General features: G+C 46.9%; 1 protein-coding gene across 2 annotated transcripts; it reads right to left on the reverse strand.

Moving 5' to 3' along the window:
- Window positions 1–9659: 9659 nt before the first annotated feature.
- LOC124677953 (probable N-succinyldiaminopimelate aminotransferase DapC) lies at window positions 9660–12628 on the reverse strand. 2 transcript variants are annotated; one of them, XM_047213886.1, is made up of 11 exons: window positions 12447–12628; window positions 12236–12366; window positions 12061–12146; window positions 11863–11957; window positions 11674–11770; window positions 11438–11552; window positions 11173–11327; window positions 10956–11081; window positions 10734–10741; window positions 10457–10486; window positions 10222–10327 (listed from the first exon to the last, which is right to left on the reverse strand). In XM_047213886.1, exons 1-10 carry the CDS (start codon window positions 12626–12628, stop codon window positions 10480–10482), a joined length of 1002 nt encoding a protein of 333 aa, XP_047069842.1. In that variant the 3' UTR covers window positions 10222–10327; window positions 10457–10479. The 2 variants fall into 2 exon arrangements, with proteins under 2 accessions (XP_047069841.1, XP_047069842.1); XM_047213885.1 differs by lacking the exons at window positions 10457–10486; window positions 10734–10741 and adding an exon at window positions 9660–9965 and having other exon boundaries at window positions 10093–10327.
- Between the last annotated feature and the right edge of the window lie 320 nt (window positions 12629–12948).

Consider the following 12948-nt stretch of genomic DNA (forward strand, 5'->3'; position numbering starts at 1 on the left):
CGCCACCTGCCGTCGAACTTGTCGTTCCTCCCGTCGGCGTGCGACCTCAAGTCGGCCCAGCACTTGTTGATCGACGCCTGCATCCTGTCGGCGGGATTGCCCTTTTTTTGAGCTCTTTGAGCTTCTTCTGGCCTTGTTCAGGGCGCCCTTCCGCCGCACCAGCCGCCGGAGCGTCGGGGTTGTATGGCTCGGTCTTGCTCTTCGAGAGGGTCATGCGGGTTTCCTTCCACTTCTCGCAGTTCTCGAGGCGGGCGTAGACGTTCAGGAACTTGAACTGCATGCCGGTGTCGTCCGAGTACATGTCCAAAGCACGGCGCAGCTGGGGAAAAAGAGTACGGCGATACGGGTGAGCTCACAACGATGTACCTCGGTGATGCAGGGTCGACGGAGCATACCTTTTGCTCCAAGTCGTGGCCGCTGATCGGCCGTTCTTCGACCTCCTCCTGTATGTCGTGCCATTTGTTGCACGCCGTCTGCATGATCCCCCAATGGGTGGCCATTGCCTTGTCTCCCCGGTACATGTTCATGTTCGTCTTGTTGAAGTAGGGATCGACGAGTTTGCGTTCCTCGTACGCTTGCTTCACTCGAAGCCAATATGTGTCGAACGTCTGATTGGCCCCGTTTATGCCGTTCATGGACACGGTCATCCAAGCTTCGGCGAGGCACTCCTCTTCCTTCGGCGTCCATTTGATACGCAGTTCGGCAGGCGGCGAGTCCTTCTTCCTCTTCTTCTTCCCCTTCGACAGGTTGGCGGCGGCTTGAGTTGGCTCTTCTTCTTCTTCGTCTTCACTACAAGAAATATGTTGACTTGCGACACTCCATTTTTGTCACAGTATCGTCATTATTTTTAATATATGACGTTTTTATGACAAAAAATAAATTGTCAAAAACGGAGCGTCAGTAATCAACCAACATGACCATCTACTTGGAATCGTCATGATCGTCTACGATGATACTGCATCGTCATAACTTCTATGACGTTCTAATATCGTCACGCCCAATCAGCCCGTGCCACATCAGATCCCATGTGGCCTGTCTGACGTGGCAAAATGGTGACGAATTGAAAATGTCGTGATCAGAAATCAGCCCGGTCCATTTCAGTTGTCTACATGGGTCGAGCCCATTAATACTGGCCTTTTATTTCCTGGGCCTTGCCCATTTTCGATCCGTTTATCTTTTGGGTTTTTTGCTTTTTTCTGTCCGTTTATCTTATGGGCCTTAGCTTTTTAACACTATGGGCTGGGCCCATTAGTTTTGGCTTTTTTTTCCTTTTTTCAGCCTTTTTGGTTATTTTTTCAGGCTTTTGCCTTTTTCCAGTGTTACTACCCAGACCGTGTGTGCTAGTGTTGGAGTTGTAAGTGTTCACTACATAATATATGATGTTGTGCTTTATCTATTTGTGATCAACCATGGTGTTGTGAATACTGTTTATGTGTACTGTGATTATTCTCATTTCTTGATCTTCGAATTTTAACAATTGTTCAAATAAATCAGAGAGATCAAGATTTAACTTGTTGAACAAAAGACAGAAGGATGTAATATATAAAAATACCGGTGAAGCAGATTGTAACAAGATCGAGTACAGATGGCTCAATGGCAAGGCACACTCGAAAGATGTTGGTGATCCCGTGCTCGAATCCTAGGTTGTCCACATTTTTGAAAAAATGCCAGGAACTTAAGCAATTTGACGGACTCGTACGTTCTTGGATGCGGTCTAAGGATTAAACTATTTTTTGCATTACAGCAACTGAAGTCAATGTATCATTGCAAGAGCATCATCATTACAAGCATCCAGTAACAAGAATTCTTGACAAAAAAGCATATTACAGCAAATGCCAGTACAAAGAATGCCAGGATCTTAAGCAATTTGACAGACCTGGAGGTTCTTGGATCTTGGCTAAGGATTTAAACTTTGTTGACAAATAAGCATTACAACAAATGCAAGGATCTTAGTTGATCTTTGAAACTTCGGGCTTACAAAGAAACTTCATTACAAGCATTACAGCAAATGCCGATACAAGAATATCAAGTACAAGGAAACTTCGAGGCTTCGGGATTCCTTCCTCTCTCGAAATTTCATCACACCACAAGCTGCTTGTTCCTTTATTTGATCTACTCATCATCTTCGATATCAAAACGAGAAACTCGATGGCCAGCCCTGTTTTCTTCATCATCCTCACAATACTGGAACATCGTATGATCAGTCTGGTTTTCTTCACCATCCTCGCCGTCATGTTCATCCACTACCTCCTTCCTCCTTTTCTTAATTCTTTCTACAACTGCAGCATCAACTAACACAGATTGCCGGTCCCTTCGCAATATGATTCTCACATTGGATTCATTAGCTCGTATCGGAACTTCCTCCATGTCTTCATCCTGGTAGGTTAGTCCACCACCACTGGGACCTTTTTCCATTTCATTTTCAGTCACAGACCACAAATGTCTATGCTGAAATTTTTGCACAACTTGCCAATTTCCACGCAAACCTGTGTCTGGCACATAGAAGCATTTCGTGGCTTGTGATGTAAGAATATACGGATCATTCTTATACCAGAACCTTCCGAGTGTTAATGCTTTTGAAATGTCCATCATCATTGACTCCGGTCTTCTTGCCACCAAGATCAAACCAGTCGCATCGAAACAAAACGACCGAACGATGGATACCTCCACTGGAGTTGTACTGCAAGTGTATGATGTCCCCGAGCTGACCATAGAAATCAATGTACTCCTTTTCATGTTCTCCCTCGGAAACAATTCCACTATTCTGTGTCTTTCTATTTTTCTCTCGGTCAACGGTGTGGTACCGGACACCATCAACAATACATGCTGAGTACTTCCTCACTCTCCTATCTGCGGGGATGCCAAAGCAAACATATCAAGCACCGGCATTCCCCCGAACATGCAATTCTCCAATCTGCACAAATAAACCAGGGTGAGTAACACACAATAGAAAATCATGTGGCAATTGATCCAATGCTAAAGATCTCACATGAGTCCGAAACCACTTAGCAAAACCCTTCGCAAGCCATTTATCAGTGTTGATCTGTTCATTTTGCTGCTTCAACTCTTCCTTGCACAACCTGCAGTGCCAATAAAAAATGGTGAATCAATATGGGTTCCTTCAGAGCATAAGAAGAATATGGGTGCACACAAGATGAAGAGACATACTCGATGTATGGTAGAACCTGGGGGCAACTTCGCAGCACATACCAAACCATCTTGTCATATTCGAGCACCGGCATCCAAGTATTCGGACCCTCCAATAAAGTTGACGCCATGCTTGAAAGCCGAGACATCACCAATGTGCGAATCATCCCGCTCACTGTTTCTGCCTGGACGATTGAATCTTGTTTCCACATCGTCGAAGTACCTCAAGCAAAATGTCAGGCACTCATCAACAACATATGCTTCGGCAATCGATCCCTCAGGCCTGGCCGTGTTCCGCACATAACGCTTACATGTAAGAAACCTTCGTTCAACTGGATACATCCAACCGTATTGCACAGGGCCTCTAAGCCTTGCCTCTTTTGGTAGATGGACGGCCAAATGAACCATCACGTCGAAGAATGATGGCGGGAAGATCTTCTCAAGCTTGCAAAGGATAACTGGGATTTCAGCTTCAAGTCTATCCGGAACATCTCGCTTCAGTGTTTTGCAGCACAATTCTCTAAAGAAATTTCCAAGTTCAGCAACCGCTTCATATATATCCTTGTGCATGATGCCTCGGAGGCCTGCCGGTAAGATTCGTTGGAGCAAGATATGGCAGTCATGCGTCTTCAGCCCTTGAAGCTTGCATCCATCAGCCGAAACACATTTTCCCAGGTTAGAGGCATACCCATCTGGAAACCTCACCGCTTTTATGAACTCACAGAATGCAAGCTTTTCTTCTTTACTCATTGTGTACCATGCCTCTGGCATTTCCCACGATTCTCCACTGTCGACAGGCCGTAGATGTAAATCATCTCTTATGTCCATATCTTCCAAATCAAGCCTAGAGTTCAACGTGTCCTTTGTCTTCCCTTCGATGTTCGAAATGTCCCAAGCAGATTGTCACATATGTTTTTCTCGATGTGCATTACATCAAGATTATGCCTCAACTTCAGATCTGCCCAATATGGCGGGTCCCACAAACAGGACCTGCGGCTCCAACATTGACCCTCCTCACGCTTTCTTTTCCTTTGAAGCTTTCCTGGCCTCACATCTTTGACCTTCTCAAGTTGTTGCTGCAGCTCTTGTTGAGTGAATTCCGCTGGCTTGTTACGGATTTCAGTATGGCCATTAAAGTCTTTGCTTTTTCGCCAAGAATGGTTTTTAGGAAGAAAACGACGGTGCCCAATAAAGCAGATCTTGTTCCTTATTTTCTTTGAACAAGGTTCTTTGTCACACCGCACACATGCCTGATAGCCCGCTGTGATCCTCCCCGACAAAGTATGCAGTGTCGGGTAATCATGGATGCACCATATTACTGCAGCACGCATATCAAACTTATTTGCTGGCTTCAGGGCACCATAGGTAGGTACACCCGCCCAGAGCAGGAGCAACTCTTCCACAAGGGGCTCCATAAAGACGTCGAAATCCTTTCCTGGAGAGCTTGGACCCGGGATCAACAAAGCCATCATGAAGTTGGACTGATCCATACATGCCCATGGTGGAAGGTTGTACGGCACCACAAATACGGGCCACATGCTATACTTTCTGCTCATGCCAAACGGGTTAAAACCATCTGTCGCAATGCCGAGTCTAATGTTTCTTGCATCGGCGGCAAAAGTTGGATATTTACTCGTCAAAATCTTTCCATGCATCTCCGTCAGCTGGATGGCTGAGTTCATTATCCACGGGCTGTCGCTTGACCTTGTGCCACTGTACCTCCTCCGATCCTTTCTTCGAAACAAACATCCTTTGCAGCCTTTTAGTCAATGGAAAATGCCTCAATACCTTTTCCGGTATCCGCTTCTTCCCATCCGCATCTCTCCATCTCGAGGCATTGCATTTTGGGCAATTGTCAAGCTTTGCATATTCCTTCCGAAACAAGACACAATTATTTGGGCACGCATGGATTGAAACGTAACCAAGCCCTAATTTGTTGATTATGCTCAATGCCTCATCATAAGACCTCGGAACTGAGCTATTAGGGAATTGCAAGGTCAGAATACGGAGGATTGCGTTGAATGCAGCATTGCTGATCCGGTAGAAAGACTTGACATGGAGTAACTTCACGGTGAAGGTAAATCTTGAGAATTTACCGCCTTCAACAGCTGCGCGCTTTGCCTCTTCAATCATGTCGGCAAACACTGACTTCTCTCCATCAACATGGTCTTCAGACATGTACATATCCTTCAACAGATCAGGAATTCTATCATCTTCATAACCATCCTCTTCCTCCAAACCAGCATTATCTTGCAGAATATTTTCTAAGAAATCAATGCCATCATCATTGGCATGGTGTGCTTGTGCATCAGGTTGACCATGTTCAGGTTCATCATGTTCAGGTTGAGAATGTAAAGGTTCTCCATGATGGATCCACCTATCATATGTGCTGGCAATCCCATTAAGAAGCAGATGATATTCCACTTTTCCTTGAGGCAGTGAATTACGGTTGAGGCACTGGCAGCATGGGCAAAGAATGGCAACGTCTTTGCCAAAAACTGTGCTAACATGTTGCATGAACCCTTCAACACCCTTCAAATGTTCACTGGAAAGCCTTCTAGCTCCTTTAGTAATCCAACTTCTATCGTCCATCTGCCAAAGAAACACTAAAATAGATAAATCTTTCAAAGATGTGCAATAATATTGCAAAGTGCTAGCACCAGCAGCCACCCAGAAGGTATGTACAAGAAAATAGCATTGTTCAGGAGATACTCAATGTGTAGGGCAAGTAGAAAAGGTAGTGCACGGAATTTTGACGAACATAATTTTGACAGAACCCCTCTCGCTAGTAAACCATGACCCTGGACATCTATGTATTTCTCATTTTGGTATAGTTTCTTATGTTTGTACTAATAGATGTATGTACTGCAGATGTAACCAAAATGAGAACAAAGAATTTGAGTACAAATCAATATTTTCCAAGGAAAAGGGATACAAATGTACCGCATGTGTTTTTTTCTAGCCTGGCATAATCAAAATCGACACATTGTGAATCACTCCTAACAATCCAAGGAAAAGGGATACAATTTATTTCAATTTGCTAAAAAAATTACACAGCTAGGAAAAAGAAGAGGTTTTGTTCATCAGCATATGGTACAGCTGTAGTCCTTCCATCAGGAGATATTGGCATCAGTATAGTTATTTCAACAGAAAAAGCTCATGATTTTGCTAGATATGTCCCTGAAATTCTTATTTATACTAGTATAGAGTGATAACACTACTCGTCAATTACATATGTTTGATACTTGCGAGAGACAGGGCATGAGGAAGTAGAACAAAGACCATTCTTTTTGCACACATAATCTTGAAAACCTGCTAGAAAAGAAGAGGTTTTGTTCATCTGAAACTATCTGCAAGACTGCTACAAAATAATAGATAGAGAGGGGAGGGGGGAGATGGGTGCAGACCGGGAGGTGTCCGCCGAAGGGGAGTCCTGCGGCGACAATCCGTCGTGGCTGAGGCGAACGGCGACGTGGTCGAGCAGATCCACCGACGAGGAGGCCTCCCACTTGCTCGGCCGCGGGGTCGGCACCACCACCACCGCCGCTGCCGTCTCCCCCTCTGTCAGCGTCCGCCGCCGCCGGCCCCCGCCGGTTGCGCTCGCCCCCGCAGATACCAAGCACGACTGCACGAGACGGGGAAATTTCTGCTAAGTTACTACAGGCTCTTGTGCCGGTGCTCTATTCTCGTAATAGATACATAGCAAAACTTCCGTCTTTCACCAAACAGCTGTGCTAGCACAGCGGTCGGGACTAGTCCTCGGCAGCCACAGGTTGCGAGTTCGATTCCCTTCCGGCGCATATTTTTGCAGGAAGAATTAATTCCTGTATGGGCCAATTCCTGCACGGGCTACGGGGGCCAATTCCGAAGAATTAATTCCTGTATGGGCCAATTCCTGCACGGGCTACGGGGGCCAATTCCGGCGACGGGCGACGGGCTATGGGGCCCAATTCGTTGTGGCCGCCGGAATCTGTGGCTATGGGCCTATTCGTGAGAAGAAAAATCAACAGCCCAAAAATATAGAATAACACAGTAGTAGCCCAAGAGTTCACTGGCAATGGGTCCCACATATTAGTGAGTTCAAATAAATGATCAGAAATGACACGTAGCTGAAAAGCGACACATAGATAGCACACGTAGGCAAAGCGGATGACGTGGCCTTCAACTCATAACAATGTATTAGCGGCTACGACGTTTTTCGAATTGTCATACATGCCATGACGATCTTAATTTGTCATACTCGGCTAGAAATAACGTCGTAGATCAAATCCTTCCAACTATGACGATTTTATGGAAGCAAATTACGACGTTTTCAACTTAGATCGTCGCAATTTTTTGTACTTTTGAACCCGCAAAATAGCTAACGACCATGTAGTGCAAAATCGTCATAGAATCATGACGATTTTTCCGAGGGTCATTGCGAGAAGGTCACAAGTTAACACATTTCTTGTAGTGCTTCTTCTTCGACGGCTTGGCTTCCGTCGGCCACATCCTCCACATACTCGTTGCGCGCCGCCACAGCTGCCGTCGCCCTTGCCTCCTCTTGCGTGAAGAACCCCGGGCTCGCGGCGGCGGCGGCCATGAAGAACCTCGGGCTCGCAGCGGCGGCCATGGAGCCGGAGGTTATCATCTCGTGGATATCCTCTTCGTTCGGCGCCGCCATCGCACCGAACGGGAGCGGCCCTCGTCGCATGACCGGCGAGGTGCCCTCGAACTGGCCGCCGCTGCCGACGTCAAGCTCGGGCGTGAACCTGGACGGTTGGATGTAGGCGCCGTCTTGGAACATGGCGGGCGGCGACGGCGAGTACATCGAAGGGGAGAAGGACGACGGGGAACTGCTTGTACCTTGCGCCGGCCATTGGCCGGGGAACATGGCGCCGCCGCCGCCGCTAAAGGCCATGCTGATCTTCCTCGCTTGTTCGTCTGGGCCGCCGCCCTCTTGGCGGCGGCTTTTTTCACCCTCTCCGCCCTGCCGCTTGTTTCCACCTCGCGCCGTTTCTCGTCCGCCGCCCACTGTGCGTTCGTCATGCCCGGCGGCCGCTCCTTCTTCGCCCGTGGCTTCCTCGTCGTCGCCTTCGGCGACATTGCGGTGGACGAGAAGACGAGGAGGAAAGTGGTGGTGGACGAGAAGACGCCGCCGGGAACTGGAACTGGAAGACGACGAGAATGGACAAATTCGGCGGGAGAGAATGGGGATATGCAAGCAAATTGGAGGGAATGGGGATAAGCAAGCAAATTGGAGGGAAAATCGACAGGATTTGGTTTTCCTGTCGCCGACTACGCGGGTCCACACGACGTTTCGCGCCAAAATCTTTCGTCCGGAGTCCCCGAGCGCCCCGGGGGACCGGGGATGGCGTGGGCTCACCGGATGGATGAAGGGCCAAATCCGGACGAAAACGAGGAACCGGGGGCGCGACTGGGCCGATTTACGCCGTCCGGATGGAAAAAACGTCGCTCGGGGGCCTCGTCGGGGGGACGAGTGGAGATGCTCTAACATCGTTGCTTTCAACGTCAGTGTCGAGCTCACCAGACCTTTGGTTCCCCCTGCCGGCAGGGCCGGCCCTGGGAGGGTCTGGCGGGGCGGCCGCCCCTGGTTCAGAAAAATTGGGGCCCATATTTTCTGTATAGACTTACTATACATTGCAGAAAAAAGAGAGCAGTTTTACGATTTTATATGGGTTTGGTCTATAGTTGGACCTTTTCTTTTCCTATTGGTTTCCAATCCAGCTGGCTGGCCACGACTTGAGTCAGCGCCTGAAATCCGTTCCATCTATCGATACGTGAAACATCGCCAATTTTTCCGAGCCCGACGCCTCGATTACCTGCCTGCCCTAGCTCTCGCCGATCACGACGTACCGACCGCGAGACAATCTACTGACTGCTGCCCTCCTGCGGACTACGGTGCTGCCTGCTAGTCCGCCGGCCAGTTGTCGTCGTAGTTGGAAGTCCCAGTCCGGTAGTCGTCAATCAGACAATCATCCAATCTGCGTATTAGATTAAGATAGAAGGTAAGAACGCCCGCTGGAGTTCTCTTGGAATTCTACTATATGCTCGCCTATAATTCGGGTTCTGAATTTTGATTAGTAGTTGTTGTTCTTATTTGTAGGAGCGGGGTTAACTAGTTTGGCAACTCTATACATCAACAAGAAGTTAGTGGACGAGTTTGATATTGATTCCATCGTCATGGACTTTGCTTCTAGGGATTGTCGAAGAAAATTTTAAGGTATCATGCAAACATTGTTTTACATGAATATTGATGTTGTGTATACTTAAAAGTATTTATTTTTCATCATCTCATACATGCAAAAAAAAGTAGTAGGGAGGACCCAAAATTTTAGTTTTGCCCAGGCCTCCGAAATCTCAGGACCGGCCCTGCCTGCCGGCTGCCGTCTCCCTATCCCGAGGATGCTCCGGTCATAACGTAAGCCGGATGACGGAGCTGGGCGGTTGCTCATAAAGTCTGCACTCTTGACAGTGATTATGAAACCAAGTACAGGATCTGTCCGGTTATCTGCCAAAAGAGCCTTGTAATCACTCAGCACTCTCGAAATCGCCCTATTGTTTGACAAGACAGTGGTTATGACTATTCAGTAACAATTGATCGACTGCAAACCATCACACAAGTTTCGAAATTACTATCTTGTACTTGTACGGTTCTGAAATGACCTATCGTTTGGCTTGAGATAGATTGGATTTAACTTCGCTGGAATTCATCAACAAATGTGTTTAGTTGGATCGTTAACAGGGCTACGCTCGGGTGCTGGGGGTAATAGTCATGCCGCCCTTCGACTGTAGTCTCTAAGCATCTGATACTGCACCTGTTCATTCATATTTGAAATGATAGTGTTAATACTCAAATCTCTGTTAACAGTGCTGGTATAGAAGATATGGATGGCATTTCTGGTGAACGAAATGATGTAGAGGATATTATGATTTTCCTCTCACCTTACTATTTCGAAACTCAAGAGCTTTGAGGAGTGTCATGCAACTCTCTTCCATTGCTCTCGGCTGGCTTCATCATCTTCTGCGCAGCAGCCTTGAGGGTCTCATCGCTCTTGCAAAACGCGAACCTAACATACCGGTGATGGTAGCTTTGGTCGTCGGAGTCTGTGTGGAAGAAGCCACGGCCAGGTACGGCCGCCACACCAGCATTGTTGATCAAGTTCGTCACAAAATCTATCTGCATTGCACAGCACAGAGAGATGTTTTCAAATATTTGAGATTTAGTACTCCACTGGTTACTTCGAAAGCATTTCACTGATAGGATAATGAAAAATATATAGTGAATAGACAGTATTCTCACATATACCTAAGTTGATGAGTCTGACAATATTAGTACTTCCTCATATCCGAAAAAAGAGTCGGGATGTTAGTACAATTACGTTTTACATTTACACCACTCGGAAATCAGGAAACTAGACCATCAGTTTAACTGGGTCTGGCCAATACCACCAACTGCCATGCGCCAAGCAGATCCACGCGCGCTCACTCCCAGCGACCTGGAGTGCGGGTTGTATAAAAGACAAATGCAAGGTTGTTTTCGTAAAATGACCTGCTCGACATATTTTCCGGATCGGAGGGAGTACAACATTATCTGAAAAATCTATATAGTAAACCATTCATGAGATATTGTATTTCTTTATAACACATGGTTTATTTTGTCTGCAAAGGGGCTTATAAAACAACAAGTGCCATTCAAATAATATCTTGTTTTACTCCCCAATTCAATTGAAAATTGTTGCTTGAGCTGCCAGATTATACTGGTGTCGTATACTTCAACAGTAATTAAGTACGTAAAGGAAACTCACATCAGAAATTTGCCAAGACTTGGGCAGCTCAGCAAACACAAAGACTGAACCTTGTGGCTCGAAGCTAATGTGTAAACCATAATTCTTGAGCAACTGAAGAATGAAGTTTCTTCTCACTGCATAGTCCTGTCCAAGGTACAGTCACATGATCATGAGTAGTTTTTTTTTTTTTTTGCCAGAATAACCCTAATCATGAACGATTAACACTAAACCTTACAGTTTTAAGGGACTCATAGTAGTCTGGTGTGCTGGTTAATGCAATTAATGCAGCTTCTTGGAATGGTGCAGGAGCTGAATCTGTCAGTTTGACATGGATATTTCTTATTGCTGCTGCTATCTTTGCTACAGCACAAGCCCAGCCAATTCTCCAACCTAGTAAGTTTGCACAGGTCATAGTTAACATCCCAAATCACTAGAAAGAATTTGCACTGAATACAGCTATGTATGGTTGTTTGCGTCACAAGCAAATGAGTAATACCCACCAGTTACACTGTAAGTTTTTGACAGTGAGGATGTGATGATGGTCCTCTCTTGCATTCCTGGAAGAGAAGCCAGAGAGATATGCTTATTCTCGTCGTAAGTAATATACTCATAAACCTGGAACATTTTCAGAGTTTCAGACTTCTAATTTCAACAACGGACAAACGTAATAATGAAATTTGTTTAAGACGTTTATGTGCCACAAGCTATTTCTGTATAAATCATTGCGCAGATTTACCTCGTCTGTTATTGCAAAGCAGTCCATTTTCTGACAAGCTTTAGAAATAACAAGCAGCTCCTCCTTGCTAAACACCTTCCCTGTTGGATTATGTGGGCTGCGGTAATGAGATGTAGCCATGTAACAAAGTGAAATACCATCGTTGGTGAACCATTCACCTATTTAAAAACAATGTGGTGAACCATTCACCTATTTAAGATCACGGCCTTTGTCCGACTCGTAAACGACTTCAAGAACTTATCCTCGTTCAGTGTCCACGAAGGTGGATCCAACGGCACATACACCTTCATGTACAGAAATTAAATTACCGAAACATGTCATTAGCCAACATAAGGCCATCACCGTTCCTGCTAGACCAAAAACCCCTGAACTGGATGAAAGACTTACAGGGACACCCCGGGCCAGCTCGATGCACGTTTGGTACGTTTCGTAAGCGGGGTCGAAGAGCAGAACCTCATCCCCTGGGTCTATGACTGCATGAACAGAATGAATGAGATGCCACGATTCAGTAGCTCATACTTACATACAGAATGAAAGAGCATTGGTAGTTCGCATGTGCTACTTGCAAATATAGCGGCGGCGAAGGCCTCGGATTGCCCGCAGCAGATGGCGAAGTCGGTGAGTGGGTCTACGCGGAGGCCGTGGTCCCGTTTCATCGTCTCCGCGAGCACGTCGCAGATCCCCTGCACATGCCTTGAACCAACCAAAATGCGCGTCACTATAGGGAGGGTAGGGTGAATGAGCCAGTGGCAATGAAGTCGCGGGAGGCGGACCTGTACTGGTTGAGGTCGGCAGCGATGGCTGCGGTGGCGGCGGCCTTGACATGGGCGGGCGCGGGGAAGTCGGGGAACCCCTCGGCGAGGTTGACGGCGCCGACGCGCTGCGCGAGGTGGGAGAGCTGCTGGATGGGCGACGGCGTCGCCCGCCTCGACGCCTCGGACAGCTTCTCCTCCATTGCTTGCTCCCGCCGATTGTTCAGCTGCTGGAGTCGCTCCGCGGACACCAGCTCGGAACGTCAGGATAAGGTGGCGAAGGTTCAGGAATCAGGAGGCGGCGGCGCGAGTCCGAAAAGTCAGATAAACGAAGCAAAGGGCTCGCTCTCACAATTCACGAAAGGTTCCGGACAAAATAAAAAGTTTGAGCAAGGAATCCATTTAACATTGTAGTGGATATACTTGCTACATAGTATTATAATTGAGCGGGCTAAACTGATAGTCACTTTGAAGGGGTAGTTTCTCATTTGGTTGATAGGGGCTTTTCCATTTTTCAATATGC

This window comes from Lolium rigidum, chromosome 7 (assembly GCF_022539505.1).
Source record: "Lolium rigidum isolate FL_2022 chromosome 7, APGP_CSIRO_Lrig_0.1, whole genome shotgun sequence".
NCBI lineage: Eukaryota > Viridiplantae > Streptophyta > Magnoliopsida > Poales > Poaceae > Lolium > Lolium rigidum.